Source organism: Salvelinus sp. IW2-2015, unplaced genomic scaffold, assembly GCF_002910315.2.
Source record: "Salvelinus sp. IW2-2015 unplaced genomic scaffold, ASM291031v2 Un_scaffold16560, whole genome shotgun sequence".
Taxonomy (NCBI): Eukaryota; Metazoa; Chordata; class Actinopteri; order Salmoniformes; family Salmonidae; genus Salvelinus; species Salvelinus sp. IW2-2015.
In genome coordinates, this window is record NW_019957645.1 from 59,563 (window position 1) to 82,770 (window position 23,208).

The 23,208-nt window shown below is 44.1% G+C and overlaps 1 protein-coding gene and 1 long non-coding RNA gene across 2 annotated transcripts; both read left to right on the forward strand.

Annotated features, from left to right (window-relative positions):
• The first annotated feature begins 9,685 nt into the window (after positions 1-9,685).
• LOC111955851 (putative C-type lectin domain family 20 member A) lies at positions 9,686-16,829 on the forward strand. Its single transcript, XM_024146810.2, has 7 exons — positions 9,686-9,897; positions 10,034-10,137; positions 12,030-12,377; positions 12,500-12,841; positions 13,976-14,377; positions 16,334-16,475; positions 16,820-16,829. The coding sequence occupies exons 1-7, from the start codon at positions 9,749-9,751 to the stop codon at positions 16,827-16,829; spliced, it is 1,497 nt and encodes a 498-aa protein (XP_024002578.2). The 5' UTR covers positions 9,686-9,748.
• A 33-nt stretch (positions 16,830-16,862) lies between these two features.
• LOC112080882 (uncharacterized) lies at positions 16,863-18,283 on the forward strand. The gene is made up of 4 exons (XR_002896255.2): positions 16,863-17,229; positions 17,632-17,729; positions 17,894-18,005; positions 18,186-18,283. It is a non-coding gene; the product is annotated as an uncharacterized lncRNA (long non-coding RNA).
• Positions 18,284-23,208: the final 4,925 nt, after the last annotated feature.

The window sequence follows — 23,208 nt, forward strand, 5'->3', positions numbered from 1 at the left end:
ACATTGCTGGTAGGGTTATTAAAATGGCTATCATAGATAATAAACAGAGAGTAGCAGCAGCGTGGGGGAGGGGGGGTGTAAATAGTCTGTGTTCCATTTGATTAGCTGTTCAGGAGTCTTATGGCTTGGGGTAGAAGCCTCTTGGCCTAGACTTGGGCTCCGGTAACGCTTGCTGTGCGGTAGCAGAGAGCAGTCTATGAATAGGGTGTGGAGTCTTTGACAATTTTAGGGCCATCCTCTCGCACTCCTGGTATAGAGGTCCTGGATGGCAGGAAGCTTGGTCCCGTGATGTACTGGGCGTATGCACTTCCCTCTGTAGGCCATCGTGGCAGCCGAGCATTTGCCATACCAGGCAGTGATGCAACCATCTGGATGCTCTCGAAGGTCAGCTGTAAAACCTTTTGAGGAGCTGGTAACCCATGCCCAATCTTTTCACTCCTGAGGTGAATAGGTTTTGTCATGCCCTCTTCACAACTGTCTTGATGTGCTTGGACCATGATAGTTTTTGGGGATGTGGACGCCAAGGAACGTGAGGCTCTCAACCAGGCTACCACTATTGTGTCATCAGCCATCTCAATGATGGTGTTGGAGTGCCTGGCCGTGCAGTCATGAGGTAACAGTAGTACAGGAGGGGACTGAGCACGCACCCCTGAGGCCCCCGTGTTGAGGATCAGCGTGCGGAGGCGTTGTTACCTACCTTACCACCTGGTGCGGCCCGTCAGGAAGTCTAGTCCAATTATAGAGGGAGGTTTTAGTCCCAGGGTCCTTAGCTTAGTGATAGCTTTGAGGGCACCATGTGTTAACACTGAGCTGTAGTCAATGAATAGCATTTCTCACATAGTGTCCTTTTGTCCAGGTGGGATAGGCAGTGTGGAGTGCAAAGAGAATGCATCTACTGTGGATCTGTTGGTGCAGTATGCAAATTGGAGTGGTCTAGGTTTCTTGGAAAATGGTGTGATGTGAGCCATGACCAGCCTTTCAAATAATTTCATGCTACAGATGTGATGCTGACGGGGTCGTGATCATTTAGGCAACTTACCTTAGTGTTCTTGGCACAGGACTATGGTGGTCTGCTTTAATTTAACATGTTGGTATTACAGACTCAGACAGGGAGAGGTTGAAAATGCAGTGAAGAAACTTGCCAGTTGTCAGCGCATGTCGGAGCATACGTCCTGGATTCTGTCTGACCCAACGCCTTGTGAATCTTAACCATTTGAAGGTCTTACTCACATCGGCTGGGAGAAGCGTGATCACACAGTCATCCGGACCAGCTGATGCTCTCATGCATGTTCAGTGTTACTTGCCTCGAAGCGAGCATAGAGTTAACCTCCGAGACACAGACAATTCTTTCAATTACAGTTAGTCTGAAGTTTACATACAATTAGGTTGGAGTCATTGAAACTCGTTTTTCAACCACTCCACAAATTCTTGTTAATTTGGCAAGTCGGTTAGACATCTCACTTTGTGCATGACACAAGTAATTTCCCAACAATTGTTTACAGACAGATTAATTCACTTATCATTCACTGTATCACAATTCCAGTGGGTCAGAACTTTACACACACTAAGTTGACAATGCCTTGAAATAGCTTGAAAATTCCCCAAAATTATTCAATGGCTTTAGAAGCTTGATAGGCTATGACATAATTTGAGTCAATTGGAGGTGTACCTGTCAGGACTTCAAAAGTGGTGAGTGAAGAGTCAGGCGCAGAAAGCAGGGTAGTCAAAAACATGGATTTTTAATATTCCAAATAACCAGAGAACGTCACGCCACACACAAGGCGCGTAAAGTCCCAGTCCAACAAACAGGACGAAACTGAACAGAACAGACACCACAAGAATAAACGATAACCACAAACAGAAAAAACAAGCCCGCACAAAACCGCGGCCAACTGGGTTAAATAGCCCACAACCAAACCTAAACACGAAACAGGTCGAACAAAATCAGACAACTAAATTGAAAACAAGAAACAGACGGATTGCAGGCCGAAGAACACCATCCCAAACGTGAAGCACGGGCGTGGTGGCAGCCTCATGTTGTGGGCTTTGCTGCAAGGAGGGACTGGCTGCACTCACAAAATAGATGCATCATGGGGAAGAAAATTATGTGATATATTGAAGTAACATTCAAGACATCCAGTCAGAAGTTAATAGCTGGTCGTAAATGGGTCTTTAAAGACAATGACCCCAAGCATACTTCCAAATTGTGGCAAAATGGCTTAAGGACACACAAAGTCAAGGTATTGAGTGCCCATCACAACACTGCGACAAAACACTGACACGGAAGACAAACACCCACAAACCAAAAGGAAACCCAGGTGCCTAAGTATGATTTCTCAATCAGGGACAACGATTGACAAGCTGCCTCTGATGAGAATCATACCAGCCGAACACAAAACCCACATAGAAAAACACACATAGACAGCCCACCCAACTCACGCCCTGACAACTAAATAAAGACAAAACAAAGGAAATAAAGGTCAGAACGGTACAGTACACCCCCCCCAAAGGTGCGGACTCCGACGCAAACCTGAAACCTATAGGAGGGTCTGGGTGGGCGTCGTCCGCGGTGGGCTCGGCCCGGACGTGGACCCCACTTCACCTAATTTTATGGTGCGCCCCTTAATCGCACTCCTTACACACCCCACCACCGCCTACCACCTCCACCACCATCCACTCACCTCAAACACGGCAGCCACCGCCCCTGCCACCATTCAGCTACGCACTCCCCTCACACCCCCCTCCCTGATCTCTGTTTCCCCGCGCACCCCCGACCGCACCCCTCCAACTAATCCCCAGCTGTTCCATGCCCTCGCCCTCCGTGTACCCGCCCTCCTCCCCCTTCGCTCACTCCCTTCTCTCCACGCACCCACCACACTATCACACACCGTACCTACATCCTTACACCCCTCCTACTCACCACGCAACCTTACCCCCGACACACCCAGCAACTCCCCAACCACGCCACACACGCCTTCCTCCGCGGAACCCCCACCCCCTCGCGCCGCTACCCTCCCTTGCTGCCGGGCGCCTGAAGACCACCACCCACTTCCCACGCCCATCATTCCCCCCCCCCTGCCCCTGACCCCAACGCGCAGATCGCCCCCTCCCACATAGCGCCAACATCACTCACTACCAACTCCCGATTGACATTCGGCCGGACACACCGCCACGCGAACTATTCCCCAAACCATTCTGTTCCTTGCCTCCGACACTCAGGACTCCCTCCGCCGCCCTCCGCCCACCTCACTCAGCAGAACACAGCATTCCTGCCGCCCTGACCGGATCCACACCGTCTGACACCGCTGCGCCTTCGGTAGAGAGGCTCTACTATATACTTCCTAGAGCATGTTGTTGGTAGACGAGGTCTACTGGGGGGGTGTAAATAGTCTGGGTTGCCATTTGATTAGCTGTTCAGGAGTCTTATGGCTTGGGGTAGAAGCCTCTTGGACCTAGACTTGGTGCTCCGGTAATGCTTGCTGTGCGGTAGCAGAGAGAACAGTCTATGAATAGGGTGGGTGGAGTCTTTGACAATTTTTAGGGCCATCCTCTCGCACCGCCTGGTATAGAGGTCCTGGATGGCAGGAAGCTTGGTCCCGGTGATGTACTGGGCCGTATGCACTACCCTCTGTAGTGCCATGCGGTCGGAGGCCGAGCATTTGCCATACCAGGCAGTGATGCAACCCATCTGGATGCTCTCGAAGGTGCAGCTGTAAAACCTTTTGAGGAGCTGAGTACCCATGCCCAATKTTTTCAGTCTCCTGAGGGTGAATAGGTTTTGTCATGCCCTCTTCACAACTGTCTTGATGTGCTTGGACCATGATAGTTTGTTGGGGATGTGGACGCCAAGGAACGTGAAGCTCTCAACCTGCTCCGCTACAGCCCCGCCGATGAGGATGGGGGCGTGCTCGGTCCTCCTTTGTCTGTAGTCAACAAACATCTCCTTAGTCTTGATCACATTGAGGGAGAGGTTGTTGTTTTTGCACCACACGGTCAGATCTCTTACCTCCTCCCTATAGGCTGTCTCATCGTTGTCGGTGATCAGGCCTACCACTATTGTGTCATCAGCCATCTCAATGATGGTGTTGGAGTTGTGCCTGGCCGTGCAGTCATGAGTGAACAGGAAGTACAGGAGGGGACTGAGCACGCACCCCTGAGGGGCCCCCGTGTTGAGGATCAGCGTGGCGGAGGCGTTGTTACCTACCCTTACCACCTGGTGGTGGCCCGTCAGGAAGTCTAGGATCCAATTATAGAGGGAGGTGTTTAGTCCCAGGGTCCTTAGCTTAGTGATGAGCTTTGAGGGCACCATGGTGTTGAACASTGAGCTGTAGTCAATGAATAGCATTCTCACATAGGTGTTCCTTTTGTCCAGGTGGGATAGGGCAGTGTGGAGTGCAAAGGAGAATGCATCATCTGTGGATCTGTTGGTGCAGTATGCAAATTGAGTTGGTCTAAGGGTTTCTTGGAAAATGGTGGTTGAATGTGACATGACCCAGCCTTTCAAATCATTTCAATGGCTACAGAGATGTGAGTTGCTTACGGGTCGGCTAGTCCATTTAGGCAATTACTCTTAGTGTTTTTTGGGGCACGAGGGATATGGTGGTCTGCTTTAATTTAGATGTTGGTATTACAGACTCAGACAGGGGAGGTTGAAAATGTCAATGAAGAAACTTGCCAGTGTGGTGCAGCGCATGTTCGGAGCAATACGTCTGGTATTCTGTCTGACCCACGGCTTGTGAATCTTACCATTTGAGGTCTTACTCACATCGGCTGCGGAGAGCGTGATCACACGTCATTCGGACCACTGATGGCTCTCATGGCATGTTCAGTGCTTACTTGCCTCGAGCGAAGCATAGAAGGTTAACTCCGAGACAGCAGACAATTCTTTCATATACGCAGTTTGAAGTCTGAAGTTTTACATTACAGTTAGGTTGGAGTCATTGAAACTCGTTTTTGTCACCACTCCACCAAATTCTTGTTAATTGGCAAGTCGGTTAGGACAATCTACTTTGTGGCATGACACAAGTAATTTCCCAACAATTGTTTACAGACAGATTATTTCAACTTATCATTTCATGTATCAACAATTCCAAGTGGGTCAGACTTAAGCACACTAGTTGACAATGCTTGAAATAGCTTGGAAAACTTCCGCAAAATTATGTCATGGGCTTTAGAAGCTTTTGATAGGCTAATTGACATAATTTGAGTCAATTGGGAGGTGTACGTCAGGACTTCAAAATGGTGAGTGAAGGAGTCAGGCGCAGAAAGCAGGGTAGTTCCAAAAGACATGGATTTTTTAATATTCCAAATAAAACCAGAGAGACGGTCACGCCACACACCAAGGGCCGCGTAAAGTCCGTCCAACAAACAGGATCGAAATGACAGGAACAGAACCAACAGAAAATTTCAACGAAGACCACAAAACAGAAAAACAGCTCCGCACAAAGCGCGGTGGGCCAACTGGGTTTAAATAGCCGCACACCAAACCTAAACACGAAACAGGGTGCAACAAATCAGACAACTCAATGAAACAGAAAACAGACGGAATTGCAGGCCGAAGAAACACCATCCCAACCGTGAAGCAACGGGGGTGGGCAGCACAGCATCATGGTTGTGGGGTTGCTTTGCTGCCAGGAGGGACCTGGTGCCACTTCAAGCAGAATAGATGGCATCAATGGGGAAGAAAATTAATGTGGATATATTGAAAGTAACAATCTCAAGACATCAGGTCAGGAAAGTTAAAGCTTGGTCGTAAAATGGGTCCCTTTAAATGGACAATGACCCCAAGCATACTTCCCAAAGGTTGTGGCAAAATGGCTTAAGGACAACAAAGTCAGGTATTGGAGTGCCCATCAACAAACACTTGGACAAACCCACTACACGAAGAACCAAACACCCAACAAACCAAAAAGTGAAACCACCAGGCATGCCTAAGTATGATTCTTCAATCATTGTGGACAACGATTGACAGCTGCCGTCACTGATTAGAATCAATCCAGGCGAAAACACAAAACCCCAACATAGAAAAACACACAATAGACAGCCAACCCAACTCAGGCGCCCTGACCATACTAAATAAAGACAAAACAAAGGAAAATAAAGGTCAGAAACGTGACAGTACACGCCCCCCCCAAAGGTCGACTCCGGCGCAAAACCTGAACTATAGGGGAGCGGCTGGGTGGCGTCCTGTCCGCGGGGCGGCGTCTGGACGGACGTGGACCCACTTCACCAATAGTTTTTAGTGCGCCTCCTTAATCGCCCCGTGGCCTCTTATGAGCAGCGATCCTCGCCGCCGAACCTTGGCCTGGGACCCTAGCCATGGTTCCCGAATGGACGGGAGATTCCGGCAGCACCGGAGTGAAGGACAACTCCGGCAGCTCCGGCACAGGCGGGGGACTCCGGCAGCTCCGGAATGAGAAGGACGACTCTGGTAGATCCTGGCTTGCTGACGGCTCAGGCAGGTCCTAGCTGACTGACGTCTGCAGATCCTGGCTGGTGGGACGGCTCAGGCAGGTCTGGACTGACGGCTTGGCAAGGTCCTGCTGATGCGTCTGGCAGGTCCTGGCTGACGTGGCCAAGACGGCATCTCAGATGGCGCTGGGCAGACGGCAGATCAGACGGCGCTGGGCAGACGGGCAGCTCAGACGGCGCTGGGCAGACCGGCAGCTCAGACGGCGCTGGGCAGACGGGCAGCTCAGACGGCGCTGGGCAGACGGGAGCTCAGACGGCGCTGGACAGACGGGCAGCTCAGATGGCGCGGACAGACGGGAGACTCTGGCGCTCAGGACAGACGGAGACTTGGCGGCTCAGGACAGACGGGAGACTCTGGCGGCTCAGGACAGACGGGAGACTCTGGCTCGCTGGAGAAGAGGAAGGCTCTGGCAGCGCTGGACAGGCGGGAGCAACTGGAGAGAGAAACCGGAGAGACAGCCTGGTGCGGGGGCTGCCACCGGAGGAACTGGTACGTGGAGGTGGACCGGATATACCGGTCCGTGAAGGAGTACAGAGACTCTTGAGCACCGAGCCTGCCCAACCTACCTGGTTGAAATGTTCCCCGTAGCCCTGCCAGTGCGGCGAGGTGGAATAGCCCGCACTGGGCTATGCTGGCGAACCGGGGACACCATGCGTAAGGCTGGTGCCATGTACGCCGGCCCGAGGAGACGCACTGGAGACCAGATGCGTTGGGCCGGCTTCATGGCACCCGGGCTCGATGCCAACCTAGCCGCGTCCAGTGCGGCGGAGGTGGAATAGCCCCGCACTGGGCTAAGCACGCTACTGGGGACACCGTGCGCTCCACCGCATAACACGGTGCCTGACTAGTACGACGCCCTCTCACTCCACGGTAAGCACGGGGAGTTGGCTCAGGTCTCCTACCTGGCTTAGCCACACTACCCGTGTGCCACCCCAAGAAATGTATTGGGGCTGACTCTCGGGCTTCCAACCGCGTCGCGCGCTGCTCCTCATACCGGCGCCTCTCTGCCTTCGCTGCCTCCAACTCTGCTTTGGGACGGCGATATTCCCCTGGCTGAGCCCAGGGTCCCTTGCCGTCCAGAATCTCCTCCCAAGTCCATGAGTCCTGTGTCTTCTGCTGCTGCTGTCCTTTACCACTCTGCTTGGTCCTTGGTTGGTGGGTGTTTCTGTACGCGTGTCTATCTCTTCCTCCTCATCTGACGAGGAGAGGCGAGAAGGATCGGAGGACCAATACGCAGAGTGTAAGTGTCCATGTTTTAATAAATAAACTGAACAGTACACAAATAACAAAATAACAAATGTGAACGAACCGAAACAGTACCGTGTGGCACCCACAAACCAAAAGTGAAACCCTAAGAATGATTCTCAATCAGGGACAATGATTGACAGCTGCCTCTGATTGAGAATCATACCAGGCCGAACACAAAACCCCAACATAGAAAAACACACATAGACAGCCCACCCCAACTCACGCCCTGACCATACTAAATAAAGACAAAACAAAGGAAATAAAGGTCAGAACGTGACAGTGGGCAGAACTGTAAAAGTGTGTGGTGGGCAAGGAGTCCTATGAACCTGACTCAGTTACACCAGCTCTGTCAGGAGGAATGGGCCAAAATTCACCCATCTTATTGTGGGAAGCTTGTGTAAGGCTACCCAAAAATGTTTGACCTAAGTTAAGCCATTTAAAGGCAATGCTACCAATACTAATTATGTATACTTCTGACCCACTGAGAGTGTGATGAAAATAATAAATGCTGAAATAAATCATTCTCTCTACTATTATTCTGACATTTCACATTCTTAAATAAAGTGGTGATCTTAACTGACCTAAGACAGGGAATTTTTTACTAGGATTAAATGTCAGGAATTGTGAAAAACTGAGTTTCAATGTATTTGGCTAAAGTGTATGTAAACTTCCGACTTCAATTGTAAATTTTATTCTCCATGAAATATTTTCAAACATGTCTGAATTGGCAAATCGCTGTGGTCTTTCACAAAAATTGTTTCCTTTTAAATAATGTTATAACATTTTTTACTTGCAAGTGAGGGAGAACTGATGGATTGTGATTCAAAACAACATCTTTTGTTCACAGTGGTCATGATACAGCCAGGTCTTCTACTCCTGCTTCTGGGTAAGAGATCAGATGGGATGAATGTTCCTCTCTTGGTATTATCAAGTAGCCCCTCCTCTGTTATGAATGTTACAATATTAYTAGTGTGTCACTATTGTCAACATCCAGTTATACAATGAGTCACAGTACATTCACACTGACATGGAAATAAATACATTTATTTTTGTATCTCTTATGTCGGTCAACACATAGTAGATTAAAAAAACATGAGCTGGCGCACACCCAGAATAATAGTTTGTGTGGAGGTGCTTACTAACGGCGAATGATCTATAAACTATCAAAATAAAGAAAGTAGCACACTCCATGTKTAATTTCCCAACAATTTAATGGGTATWTACCAATGTTCCGTCATCACTGTGKCTTCCTCAGTGTGCTTCCCTGAGGAAGGCACAGTGATGCCGAAACGTTTGTGGGAGATTATACACAGAGTGTGCTACTTTCTTTATTTTGATAGTTTATTGGTCAACACATACAACAMAATACCAAATACATACAATAGAATACTACCCAAAAGCTACAGTACGAAGCTTCCAGTGTCTAGAAACAGAATCAGTGACTTTGATGAAACTGAGCCATCTCCTTGTCTATGGAGAAGTTTATGTCAGTGACACAAAGCCTGACCAGTCAAGTAACAACATTTTCCTGATTTAACCTTTGACCCCACAGCACTCAGGGCCTCACCAGTGTTGGTGYCTGAGGTGTCAGTACTGGAGGGAAGCTCTGTGACCCTTGTCTGTGGGTCCTCTGTGAAGGATCGCGGGTATTACACATGCTGGGGCAGAACTTGTGATAACACGTGGTATGGATGTGATTGTTCTAACCCCATAGTGAAGATGAATAGAGGTATCATCACATTCAATGACTCAAAAATGCACAGCCTCAGCGGGGAAGACCTCACCATTMCCAACCTTCAGGACAGCAGAAGATACTGCTGTTGTGTAGATAYRAGCAGTTTCCCTTACAACGACCATGTAACAWYCTACAGTCTAAAGGTAGTAAAAGGCAAGTGTTGATGACTCATTGTTATTGCTTGTTGCATTTATCCTCATTATGATCAAAATGGAYGTTTAGAGTATTTACATTGGCTACTAGATAKTGTACACCACCAATGTCTCTGTTACACAGGTTGTGAGAGGAACCTAATGAATGGAGTGGATTTTAGGATAAATYGTATAGAGAAAGGTTTTGTACKKCAAGATGCAAGTCAGTGCAGACAGAAATGCACCGAATTGTACAATTGCCAGTACTTTACCTTTGTTGGAAAAGAAGCAAAGATTGACCAAACTAACAGGTACATGCGCAAATGTTTTTTTATAAAACAAATGTAATTGAGCTTCTGCAAATAAAGGCTTTTGAACCACGCCAGTTATTTTGGTCATTGTGTTCATTTCTGATAAGTAACACCCTTTCTCATATTTGTCCCACAGAGACATGTGTTTTCTGAAGGCCTCAACTGGTGATAGTTCTGTCACAATACAGTACCTCCAACATGCAACCTCAGGCTACTCTCTGAAAAACTGCAGTGGTAAAGGTGAACACATGCAGTTAATGAACAGTGCATTCTGAAAGTATTCAGACCCCTTGACTTTTTCTACATTTTGTTAAGTTACAGCCTTATTCCAAAATGTATTACATKGTTTTTTCCCCACTTATCAATCGACACAGTACCACATAATGACAAAGCAAAAACAGGTTTTAGATTTTTTTGCAAATGTATAAAAAAAAAAATTAACTGAAATATGACATTTACAGAAGTATTCAGACCCTTTCTTTACTCAGTACTTTTTTGAAGAACCTTTGGTAGCGATTACAGCCTCAAGTCTTCTTGGATATGACGCCACAAGCTTGGCACACCTGTATTTGGGGAGTTTGATCGGGTTCAAGTCCGGGCTCTGGCTGGGCCACTCAAGGACATTCAAAGACTTGTCCCGAAACCGCTCTTGTGTTGTCTTGGCTGTTGGCCCTTGTCTGAGGTCCTGAGCGCTCTGGAGAAGGTTTCATTCAAGGATTTCTCTGTACTTTGCTCCGTTCATCTTTCCCTCGATCCTGAATAGTCACCCAGTCTCTGCCACTGAAAAAAATCCCCACAGCATGATGCTGCCACTACCATGCTTCACCGTAGGGATGGTGTCAGGTTTCCTCCAGATGTGACGCTTGGCATTCAGGCCAAAGAGTTCAATCTTGGTTTGATCYGACCAAAGAATCTTGAGAGTCCTCTGAGAGTCCTTTAGGTGCCTTTTGGCCAACTCCAAGCAGCCTGTCATATGCCTTTTACTGAGGAGTGGCTGGCCACTCTACCATAAAGGGCTGATTGGTGGAGTGCTGCAGTGATGTGTGTCCTTCTGAAAGGTTCTCCCATCTCCACAGAGGAACTCTAGAGCTCTGTCAGAGTGACTATCGGGTTCTTGGTCACCTCCCTGACCATGGCCCTTCTTCCCCGATTGCTCAGTTTGGCCAGGCGGCCAGCTCTTGTTCTTGGGGATCTTCAATGCTGCAGAATTTTTTTGGTACCCTTCCCCAGATCTGTGCCTCGGCACAATCCTTTCTCGGTGCTCTACAGACAATTCCTTGGACCTCATGGCTTGGTTTTTGCTCTGACATCCACTGTCAACTATGGGACCTTATATAGACAGGTGTGTGCCTTTCCAAATCATGTCCAATCAATTGAATTTACCACAGGTGGACTCCAATTAAGTTGTAGAAACATCTCAAGGATGATCAATAGAAACGGGATGTACCTGAGCTCAATTTTGAGTCTCATAGCAAAGGGTCTGAATACTTACTTATGTATTTTTAATACATTTGCAAAAATGTCAAAAAAACAGTTTTCACTTTGTCATTATGGGCTATTGTATGTAGATTAATGAGGGAAAAATGTATTTAATCATTTTTAGAATACGGCTGTAACATAACAAAATGTGGAAAAAGGGAAGGGATCTGAATACTTTCCGAATGCACTGTATATGTGAGTCATGTACTTCTAAGGATCAGAGATCAACTTTGTTAATAGGCCCTATTAAACAGACTAGCATAGACATGGATATCAAACTCGCTTATTTTGTGTTTCTGTTTATTTCATTATCTGTGTTGAATGGTTAATATAAAGGATATCACCAAGCACTGGAGTGTGAATTGACATTATATTATAGTGCAGTCTATAAAGAATACAGTTGATAGTTGAGTCTATAGCCTATATTCATTTTTTTTTTAAATGTCTGATTTTGTAATGAGATTGCAAATGTATTAATTTCTCCATGCCCCTGACACATGCTCTGTAGCTTCCATCAATTATATCTCTATTTTGCTCTGCTACCAAACAGTATGTGTTTCCTATATTTTAGAATAGATAAAGCTGAAGATGTTCATGTTTGCCAGTCAACACAACAAGCAGTCTGATAAACATTTTCTCTGTATTTCAAACAGTCACCTACTCAGCCAAGAAGTACAGCCTTGTCCAAGAGAACGAAAACTGGACTGAGGCACACGAGTACTGCAGACAGCACTACACAAACCTGTCCATCGTACACACAGAAGAGGATTGGAAGGCAATTCAATACTCTTTGGGTAATTTCAGTGGTGATGTGTGGATTGGGCTCCATAGGTATGATCCAACTGAAAAGTGGAAGTGGTCTGATGGAGAGGACTTCATGTTCTTGAACTGGGCAACAGAATTAGTCAAGTACATGGGTCRTGACTGTGTCATCTCCACTTCATCTCATTGGCAACCAGAGGATTGTCAGAATCAAAAGCAGTATGTGTGTCAGCAACTAGGTAAGCCTCTCTCAGTATATACAATGTATATTAATAAACTACTTTCAAAGTGAGACATAATTCACTTCCTGGATTATGTCTCATGAAATCGAATTAGTAACTTCATTTTCCCCCTCTATAAGTTCATCATGASAATGGAATAACAGAGAAGGAGTATGAGTTGATGAGTGYAAAAAAGCAGTGGATGTCAGCTCTGGAAAACTGCAAATCAACAGGCAGAGTTCTGGCGAGTATCTGTAACCAGAAAGAGCAGGTTGCCTTTGATGAGGTGGCTAAGGACCACACCTGGATTGGACTAAAGTACAACAACAACACATGGAATTGGTCCAGTGGGGAACCATTTCAGAAATGGGACCATACAATGCATGTGACAGGTGCAAACTGTGCTACGCTGAACTCAAAAAATGACAGAAAATGGACACCAGAAAATTGTTTTACTCAAAAAGCTTTCCTGTGCTATGGGGGTAAGTTGAACGCTGTGAGAGTGTTATCAAACTAGTGTTGACAGTCAATCATAATCTATGACTAAGTTTAATACAATGGAATATTTTTTATACAGTTCCTGACATGATAGGAAACAGGCATTTACAGTGTATGCATTTATACAACGGGTGGGTCTAATGCTGAATGCTGATTGGTTAAAACCGCATTCCAGCCGGTGTCTATTCCACAAATTACCACCGGCTAAATCTATGACCTTAAAATGGGACTGTGCAATACACTGTCTCATCAGCTCAGCCAAGCAATTTATCAACTTGATCTCCGCTATAAAAAGCATCTAGACATTATCTCACATATCTTTGAGACTAAAATGTAGTTTTCAACAACGGAGATTTGTATAAACCTTGTTGTCTGTTTCTCAGATATTTGCAACATTGTTTTAATATTCAAATTCGATCTCCAGCTGTCCTATAGTAATGAACGTGTCAGGAGTTGGGACGAGACAGGCAGTCAGCGTTTCTCAGCCAGTCGAAATCATGAATCAGCTGGCATAATTTTTATGGATATTTACAAAGAAATGTAAATTAAAAAAAGGTCAAATGAAACGAAGTGCAGCTAGTTTGAAGTCTTTGCAGCTTCACTTGGAAGTGATTGCGTTAGCTATGTTGTAGGCTAGCTCCTTTGAACAACAGTGTCTGATGAGTGAGCACATTTTTTACATCCCTCATTAGCTTATTGTTATGGATGTATCCAAATAAATGTCAGAAGAAAACAGTTTAAGTTAGACATAGTTGGCTAGCTAGCAAGAAGGGATAAGAACATTGCCAGCAAGTATGGCAATGGAACATTTAAAACAAATTACTTTTTGTTCTATATCCATAGATATAGAACAAAAAGACTGAACAACTGGGTCGCGTCTCTAGCAACCGACATGGGCTGGGTAGGTTTCTTTCTAAATGTAATACGTTACAGTTACTGGTTACCTGTCCAAAACTGTAATCAGTAAGTGTCCCAAATCTTTGTTGAAAACATATAATATTGGAACGGTTTGCAGGTCCTTGAATTTGTCTCCGGCCTAAAAACACCCGTGCCAATATATCCTCGAAACACTGGCTTCTCCGCCGTTATCACTTAAGTATTCTACTTCATTTTGACAGATGAACGTCCAAGTAACATCACTGGGTATTTGACCACTCCTGTTACCCCTGAAACCACCAGCCCTATTCCAACTGGATCTCCCTCTACCAAGACGTCCACCACAACACCTACCACCTTACTACCTTCCACTACAAATGGACAGTCCACCACCTCACCACCTACCACTACTAATGGACAGTCCACCACCTCACCACCTACCACTACTAATGGACAGTACACCCCCTCACCACCTACCACTACTAATGGACAGTCCACCACCTCACCACCTACCACTACTAATGGACAGTCCACCACACCACCAACCTCAACTTCCAGTGGACAACTGACCTCATTAGGTCCCACTTCCTCAGACAGGAAGCCCACATCCTCCCCCAGTAGTACAACTTCTCCACTCCATCCTGGTGAGTGTCAGACATGGAGCTACATTCTGTACCAATCTGCACAAAGATGTACAAGTGACAGTTGATGGACATTTAATGGCAGATAAGACCGTATGTGTATTTGTGGTTTTGTGTTTATGAACTTGTACTAACATGTGTGCAATTTCATGTGTGTTTGTGTTTTGCCCCTATTCAACAGCTCACTGCTCAAAGGGATTCGTGGTTGACAAAGCCTTTCCTTGGAACGACATTCTGATGGTATATGAACGGGACGTCCATCATTGCCAGCTTGCCTGCACTCAGAACCCTGCGTGTTCCTACTTCAGCTACGTGGTTAAAGAGTATAATCTATTTGAGTATTTGGGTTGCCTGTTCGGGTGGTGGTCACACCACTTGTTTTGGTAAATAGTTGATGGGTGGGGCTAGAGAAATGTCACTGCTCTCAAAAACAGAGCTATGGATTCATGGACTGACTATTCATGACATCAAAATGATATACTGTTATTGATTACAATTTTTTAAAATGTAAAATAGAAATGACATAGGAAATGCATCAGTATTGTCCTTTACATTCAAAACAGATTCCACTGCTATCAGAATTATTCATTTGGTCAACCAACTATGACAAACTATCCAGGAGTCATATCTGGTTACTCTAGGAAGGGCTGCAGTAAAGGTATGGACCAATATAACCTACTCTACGAATAGTACTTACAACTGATAAACACAACACAATAAGCTCTAAATTGAGATGACTGAGTGATCTAGCCCAACAATATTAGTATCAAAGGAGGTTTATTGAGCTTCAAATAACTTCAGTTCCTTTATAAATCCAATGTAGTTTTATATAAGACTCCAAGTGGAATTATATTTATTTAAAATTTTACAAATTAATACAAAATTAAAAGCTGAAATGTCTTGAGTGCCACGTTCTGACCATAGTTTGCTTTGTATGTTTCTATATTTTATGTCTAGGTTGTCTATTTTCTGTGTCTGTGTTTCATCATACAGAACTGTTTCGGTTGTTTGTTTGTGTTTTTTTTGTTATTTTTGTTCCGTGTTCATGTTGATTTATTAAAAATCGAATTATGGACACTTACCACGCTGCACATTGGTCCGACTTTTCCTACTCCTCCTCAGACGAAGAGGAGAATCGTTACATTGAGTCAATAAGTATTCAAACACTTTGTTATGGCAAACCTAAAGAAGTTCAGGAGCAAAAATGGCCTTAACAAGTTAGATAATAATTTGCATGGTCACACATTTTGTACAATAATATTTTTTAACATGATTTTTGAATCCCATAACGCTAAAAGTAGCAGAGATCACAGTCTGGAACTTTGGTATGTGCGTAAGGTATATTATAAGTTGCACCCCTTTTTGCTCTCAGAACAGCCTCAATTTGTCGGGGCAATTCATCAGGGACTCTACAATGTGTCGAAAGCGTTCCACAGGGATGCTGGCCCATGTTGACTCCAATATTTCCACAGTTGTGTCAAGTTGGCTGGATGTCCGTTGGGTGATACAAATTGTTGATACACACTGAAACTGCTGAGCTTGAACAACCCAGCAGCTTTGCAGTTCTTGACATTCTCAAACAGGTGGGCCTGGCACCTACTACCATACCCTGTTCAAAGGCACTTAAATTGTTTGTCTTTCACCCTGTAAATGGCACACATAAACAATTCATGTTTCAATTGTCTCAAGGCTTAAAAATGATTCTTTAACCTGTCTCCTATCCTTCATCTACACTGATTGAAGTAGATTTGACAGGTGACATCAGTAAGGAATCATAGCTTTCAGCTGATCAGTCTATGTCATGGAAAGAGCATGTTTTGTACACTCAGTTTATGTCAACAATTCTTCCTCCAAAGGACCCTTCTATGGAATATATTTAGTGAAAATCCCCAAAATGTCTTAACTTCTTGGGTTCTAGTTTCATGAGGAATCACCCCTGTGCTTTGTCTGTCCACACAGGCCCACCAGTAGAGATACCAGTGTTTACTTTGGTTAGCGAGGGGAGGAGCATGGCTGAAGCCCAGAAGTTCTGCAGGGAGTACTACGATGAACTGGCCACCATCTTCAATGCTGAGGACCAGACAGCAGCTTTGAGAGCAGTGTCAGCACAGAGCCTCACTGACGCTGTCTGGGTCCACTCCCAATACCATGCCTTTTGGCCCAAACTGGGCTATTCGAATACATCAAATGCAAAGTGTGTTGTTCATGGACTTGTAAATCAACGATGGGTTTTGAGAGAATGCACAAGTTCATGTAACTTTGTGTGCCAGAAAAGTAAGTGTATTTTGCATCCCTTCTCTCCATTGTGTGAAATTACTACTACTCCAAAGTAATGGAAACACTTTACTTGAAGGGGGTTAGTCATTCCTAACACCTTGGTACAGTACATAGTATATTTGAAATCAAGTCACCTTTATGAGTTACATCAATGTACCTGTCTTTCAGGACACTTTAAGGACAATTGTGTATCTTCTGTCCTTAGGCACACAATCAAAGACTTCCTCAGAGCATAAATATTACATGGGTCAAGGTTCATTGACGTGGAAGGGGGCACAGACGGCTTGCCGAGCCAATGGAGATGACTTAGCGAGCATCCTCACCCAAGAGGATTACACAGCATTCCAAAGCATAACAGAGACACAGCAGTTTGAAATGTGGATTGGACTCTACTGGAAGACTTCTACCAGAATGTGGGAGTGGTCCAATGGGGACCCCTTTCCATACTGTGTGTCTGAGCCTCAACTGGGTGCTAGTAACTGCTGCTCCCTGACCCTTTAAGGGCCATGGACAGACTGAACACATCTCCCTGGACAAGATAGACTGCTCTCTGAAGAGACCGTTTCTTTGCACTGGAAGTAAGACTGACATCTTTTATTGAACACATAGAGAGAGGAAAAGGCAGGATTCAGACCTATTCTGACAACATAGACATGTGTGCCAGAGGCTGTGGCATTAACGCTTGACCAGCCAGACCACAAGACAGCCATCTTAGGGTCCCATTGCAGCACAGCCTACTCCAGCCACCTCTCTCTCCCCACTCTCAATAGGAACAAATGCACATGTGTGTTCATGTGGTTTCTATTATGAGATAATATTTCCATACCGGTAAACATAGAATACAGAGCCTTGCTACTACACAGTTCAAAAGTAATTTACAGCCTTTAAATGACATTGGAATAAAAGTTAATTATTCATTGAAAATAAGCTGAATCAAATTTGAGTGGCTGTCTAATCTTACCATTCCTATGTCCCTCTAGAAAAGAGAATGAAGCAGACTATTGTAAGGATGTCTCTGAAATCTAACTCAGGAGGTGACCTCAATGACCCAGTGGTAAAGGAACAGATGTTGGAGCAGGTACAGTAGTCCTACATCTCCCACATCAGAAATCAATGTCATGCTCACTCATTTCACTCTTCTCATGATCAGGAATAGAAACCTGACATCACATAGTATTACATTTAGGATGCTGTATTAACATGAGGGCTGCTGACATTATCTGGTTTGATCATATGTCATAGATCAGAAAGGAGTTTGTTAAGGACGGGAACTTCATCCAAGGCCTACGCTGGAGAGAACTGCCTAACGGAGATGTTTTTCACAAAACAGTTGAACTTGGAAGCCCTGATGAAGGTAAACACTTTTTGGTGCTACAGTTAAAAAATGACTCTACGTTTGTTTAGTCTGTTGTTCAGAGTCTCTTGTACAGTGTGTTGTTAGGTTTTGCATCCCATTGACAGTATGGAAATGAAGTAAGGTGTTCATGAACTAATTCCAGTGAGAGTCTTTGTACTGTTGTGTTTGTTTTCTAAGGTCAGTGTGGGTCAGGATGAAGAGGACCAGCCATGATGATGCAGCAGGAGAGGCATGGAAGGTCCAAGGAAATCACATGATATATTATATACCTTATAATACGTAATACAATATTATTTTTGTTAATGTTTTTCAAGTTATGAGTTTAATTTGTCTTGTGAAGGTAAAATATTGAAGTCAATGTATATTTGGATTGATTTAGACATTACAATGTTTTACTAATATAACATCAAATTATAATCTAAGGTTTTTGTTGGTTTATGAATGTAATGTAATAATAATGTTTGTTGTACATCAGGGCAATTTGATTAGAGAAGAGAAGTAAAAAGGACATTTCAGTCAGGGACTTGCATTGTAATGAGAAATAATGTTACTCCATTATGGATGTGACTGTTGACATTCTTCAATAAAAGATGTTTGATTAGTGACATCAGTATTACCATTATTTTCACCCTCCAGCAAGAATGATGAGATGGAGGCAGTAATCACAACAGAATTATGTGCCAACATGCAAGCAGCAACCTTCAGGGAACAGTAAATATAGAGACACACACAGACAGACAGACTGTTGTGGGTGTGACAGTATGACAGTATCCATGTTATGAAGCTAATCAACATTTGTATATCATTAGAGTTTTCCCTGGTGTCATGGTGTGTTGTGGCAGCTATTACAGTCTAACACAGGCTCATGAATAGCAGGGGAGAGGTGTGGGGTTCTTGCCCTTATTCATGTAGTTGATGGCTGTTATACATAAATCAACTTGATAAACCAAGTCATCATGTATTTAGCAAATGCTTTTATCCAAATTGACATAGACCAGGAAGTAAAACCACATCCTACCTACTTGTACCGTAGCACTAAACTCCAACCAAATAAGCTATCAGTATGGACTATAACATGTCCATACCAGGAACTATGGGCTTGTGTACATCCAGAATTACATTGCACTTTGTTTACACAATTGTGGATTAGGCTGCCATAACCCTGCAGGTACCACATAGAAAACAAAACCTTAATTACAATGCATTGGGCTGTAGGAAGATGACCTGCCTTGACTGGCACTGGGAGAACTCACAGGTTACAAATCAAATCACATTTTATTAGTCACATGCACCGAATACAGACCTTAAAWTGATATCRTTGGTGTTTTCTWTGATTCWTTAACCACATATCTTCATGTCTCGTCAATCAGAGGTCAGTGGATATTGTACTGAACCCTGCTCTTTAGTGAAGCCCATGTCCAGCGCCAATAATAATGCAGATTCCTATTTACCAAATGTACTGCAAATTACTGTCACAAATGTGAACTTGATACACTAACAGAAAVGTACATTTGATCACACAACATACTGTATTTCGAACACCGTATAAAGTCCACTGTAATAACAGAGAAAATACATTGGGTCTATTGGTCAGTGTTTGTTTATGTGGAGGGAGGGGTTGGAGCTGAAGTTTCAGCATCTCCTGGGTGTGTTCACCTGGTCAGCAGAGAGGGAGGAGAGAAACWCTATAAACTCATCTCTCTTTCCCCGGTCTCCCCATCTCACAACCAAACTCTGGGGAGYGAAGAGGKCAGCTAACTGGGTAGGTGTGCCATCATTTCAAGCTGCATTAAACATTTTTGATCAATTGAAAACATCAAATGATTTTGCACTCTGTGCTTTTCTTTTAAGAGATWCTCACATAACAACCGTTTGRAACTGTTTCGTACAGTATCTCTTTTWAATRATTTGAATGGAGCTCTTTGCTCTTTGCTCTTTGCTTAATATTCTGACTAGAYGTAAAAATCTWATATTAAATCAAAGTTTGTGATTTTTTTAAATATATACGTCTGTTATGCATATCATAGACAATATGGYAATCAATAGATTTAGAGATAAATATATGTTGAAATTAAAGCTCCATCACATCTTTTACCTCGACTTAGATTATAAATGTATTTGCTAATTTCAAAGTACGTGTTCAGTTAATCCAAGTGTATACCATGTCAATCAATCAATCAAATGTATTRATAAAGTCTGTATMTATCAGCCAATGTCACAAAGTGCTGTACAGAAACCCAGCCTTAAKCCCCAAACAGCAAATGGTGGTCCTGTTGTAATCACATAGCTGACACAACAATAACAATCACACAAGAAAACAAATGCAGATGTATAAGTGGAGTTGTGATGGTGAARTTCACCATTTTAGACCTTCAGCCTGCAGACAGTGGGAGCTACTGCTGCAGAGCAGAGATCTCTAGAGGGTTAAATAATGCTTTAGAATTCTACAACCTGAGGGTAGTGAAAGGTATGTGCTGCACTTCATACTACTGGTTGTCAATGGATTTTGTTCAGTGCAGATGTCACCATACAGTAGGAAGGAGCATGAAGGGTTAATCAGCTTGTGTGTATTGTGAGTGAACAAGCCAAAACTCTTTTCATGGTCATGTCACGAACGCCGTCAGGGAAATGACCGGACCAAGGTGCAGCGTGGTGAGCGTACATATTTCTTTATTAAGAATGTCGCCAACAAAACAAGAAACACCGAAAACGAACCGAAAATGACGAACATCACCGAAAATGACGCTTACTAGGGCTATACAGGCCACTAACCAAGACAACTACCCACAACTAAGGTGGCAAAACAGGCTGCCTAAGTATGATTCCCAATCAGAGACAACAATAGACAGCTGTCTCTGATTGGGAACCACACTCGGCCAAACACACAGAAATACAAAACATAGAATGGCCACCCCACATCACACCCTGACCTAACCAAATAGAGAAATAAAACGGCTCTCTAAGGTCAGGGCGGGACAGGTCAATGCTATCTGTTCCTGAATGTGGCTTGAATCCTAACATTTTGTGTATGTATTGAATGTTTGAGCACACCTWTCACCTCCGTGAAAAAGGCGAAAGTCAACCATTTGTGTCTTGATCTCAATGTATGAATGTTACATTTATACATCACTATTGTGTTCTTTCCCTAACAAAGTCTGTACTGTTGGTAATGTTGTTTTGCTGGTGCCTAGTGATGCTTTATCCTGTGTGCCTTTCTGATGGTCTGTGTGGTGAAATACTTCAATTTTCTGGGGAACAATATTGAGAATCAGCCAATCGCAACCCAAAATGCAAGTCGGTGCAGGCAGGAATGCACCAATAACGACAAGTGCCAGTACTTTACATTTAACTGAAATGAGGCAGAAATTAGGTAGGAAATTTGGAAGYAGGTTGTGTTAATTTCTCCATGGCCCTGAAACGTGCTCTGTTGCTTTCATCAAGTAAATCTACATCTCTATATTACTCTGCTATCAAACGGTATGTGTTGCCTATAATTTAGAATAGATAAAGCTGAAGATGGTCATGTTTGCCAGTCAACACAACAAGCAGTCTGATAAYCATTTCCTCTGTATTTTAAACAGTCACCTACTCAGCCAAGAAGTACAGCCTTGTCCTTGAGGAGAAAAATTGGACTGAATCACAAGTGTACTGCAGACAACACTACACAAATCTGTCCATCATACACACAGAACAGGATTGGAAGGCAATTCAATCCACTCTGAGTCATTTCAATAGTGATGTGTGGATTGGGCTCCATAGACATAAACCTGATCCAGATGAAAAGTGGAGGTGGTCTGATSGGGAGGACTTCATGTTCTTAAACTGGGATGGAGGCTTTGGCAGCCATCCCAACATTCACTGTGCCGTTTCAGCTTGTTCTCGTTTTTAACAACAGTTGTGTGACACCTCATTACCCTACATGTGTCAATCTCTAAAACCACTATTGTTTCCACTTCAAATCACTGGCTGCCAGACCTCAAAATATCCCCTGTAATTGACTTCCTGGATATTTTTCTTATTAACTGTCTCATGAAATCTGATAAATCACTTTTCACCTTTTCTTTCCATAAGTTCGTCATGACAGTGGAGCAACAGAGAAGGTGTATAAGCTGATAACTGAACCAAAGAACAAGACGGAGGCTGTGAAAGACTGCAACTATCAACAAGGAGAACCGGCCAGTTTCTGTAACCAGAAAGCGCAGGATGCCTTTGATCAGGTGACTAAAGGGATCACCTGGATTGGACTAAAGCATGAGAACAACACATGGAATTGGTCCAGTGGGGAACCATTTCAGATATGGGACAATCCAATGTGTTTGGGAGACGGAAACTGTGTAAAGCTGAACTATTACAGAAAATAGACACCAGAAAATTGTTCTAAGTCATTCGCTGTGCTATGGGGGTAAGTTGAACCCTGTGAGAGTTTTATCAAACTCGTGTTGACAGTCAATCATCATTTATGACTAGGTTGTATAGAATCTCCCAAATAATAAAAATGTAAATGTTTTATATAGAGTACATTGTTTTAGTATCATTGATCAACATGACAGGAAACAGGCACTTATTTGCGTGTATTCTACTTCATTTTGACAGATGAACGTCTAAGTAACACCACTGGGGATATGGCCAGTCCTGCTACTCCTGAAACCACCACCTCTACTTCAACTGGACCTCCCTCTACCAAGATGTCCACCTCACCACCTGCCACTACTAATGGACAGTCCACCACCTCACCACTACTAATGGACAGTCCATCACCTCACCAACTACCACTACTAATGGACAGTCCATCACCTCACCACCTACCACTACTAATGGACAGTCCACCATGTCACCAACAACCACTACTATTGGACAGTCCACCACACCACCAACTCAACGTCCAGTGGACAACTGACCTCATTAGGTCCCACCTCCCCAGACAGGAAGCCCACATCCCACATCCTCTCCAGTAGTATAACTTCTCCACTCCATGTGTCAGACATGGAGCTACATTCTGCACAAAGGTGTACAAATGACAGTTGTTGGACATTTAATGGAAGATAAGACCTTGAGCATATTCAGTGGTGGCAAAAGTACCCAATTGTCATACTTGAGTAAGAGTAAAAATACCTTAAAAGAAAATGACTCAAGTTAAAGTGAAAGTCACACAGTAATATACTACTTGAGTAAAAGTCTAAAAGTATTTGGTTCTAAATAT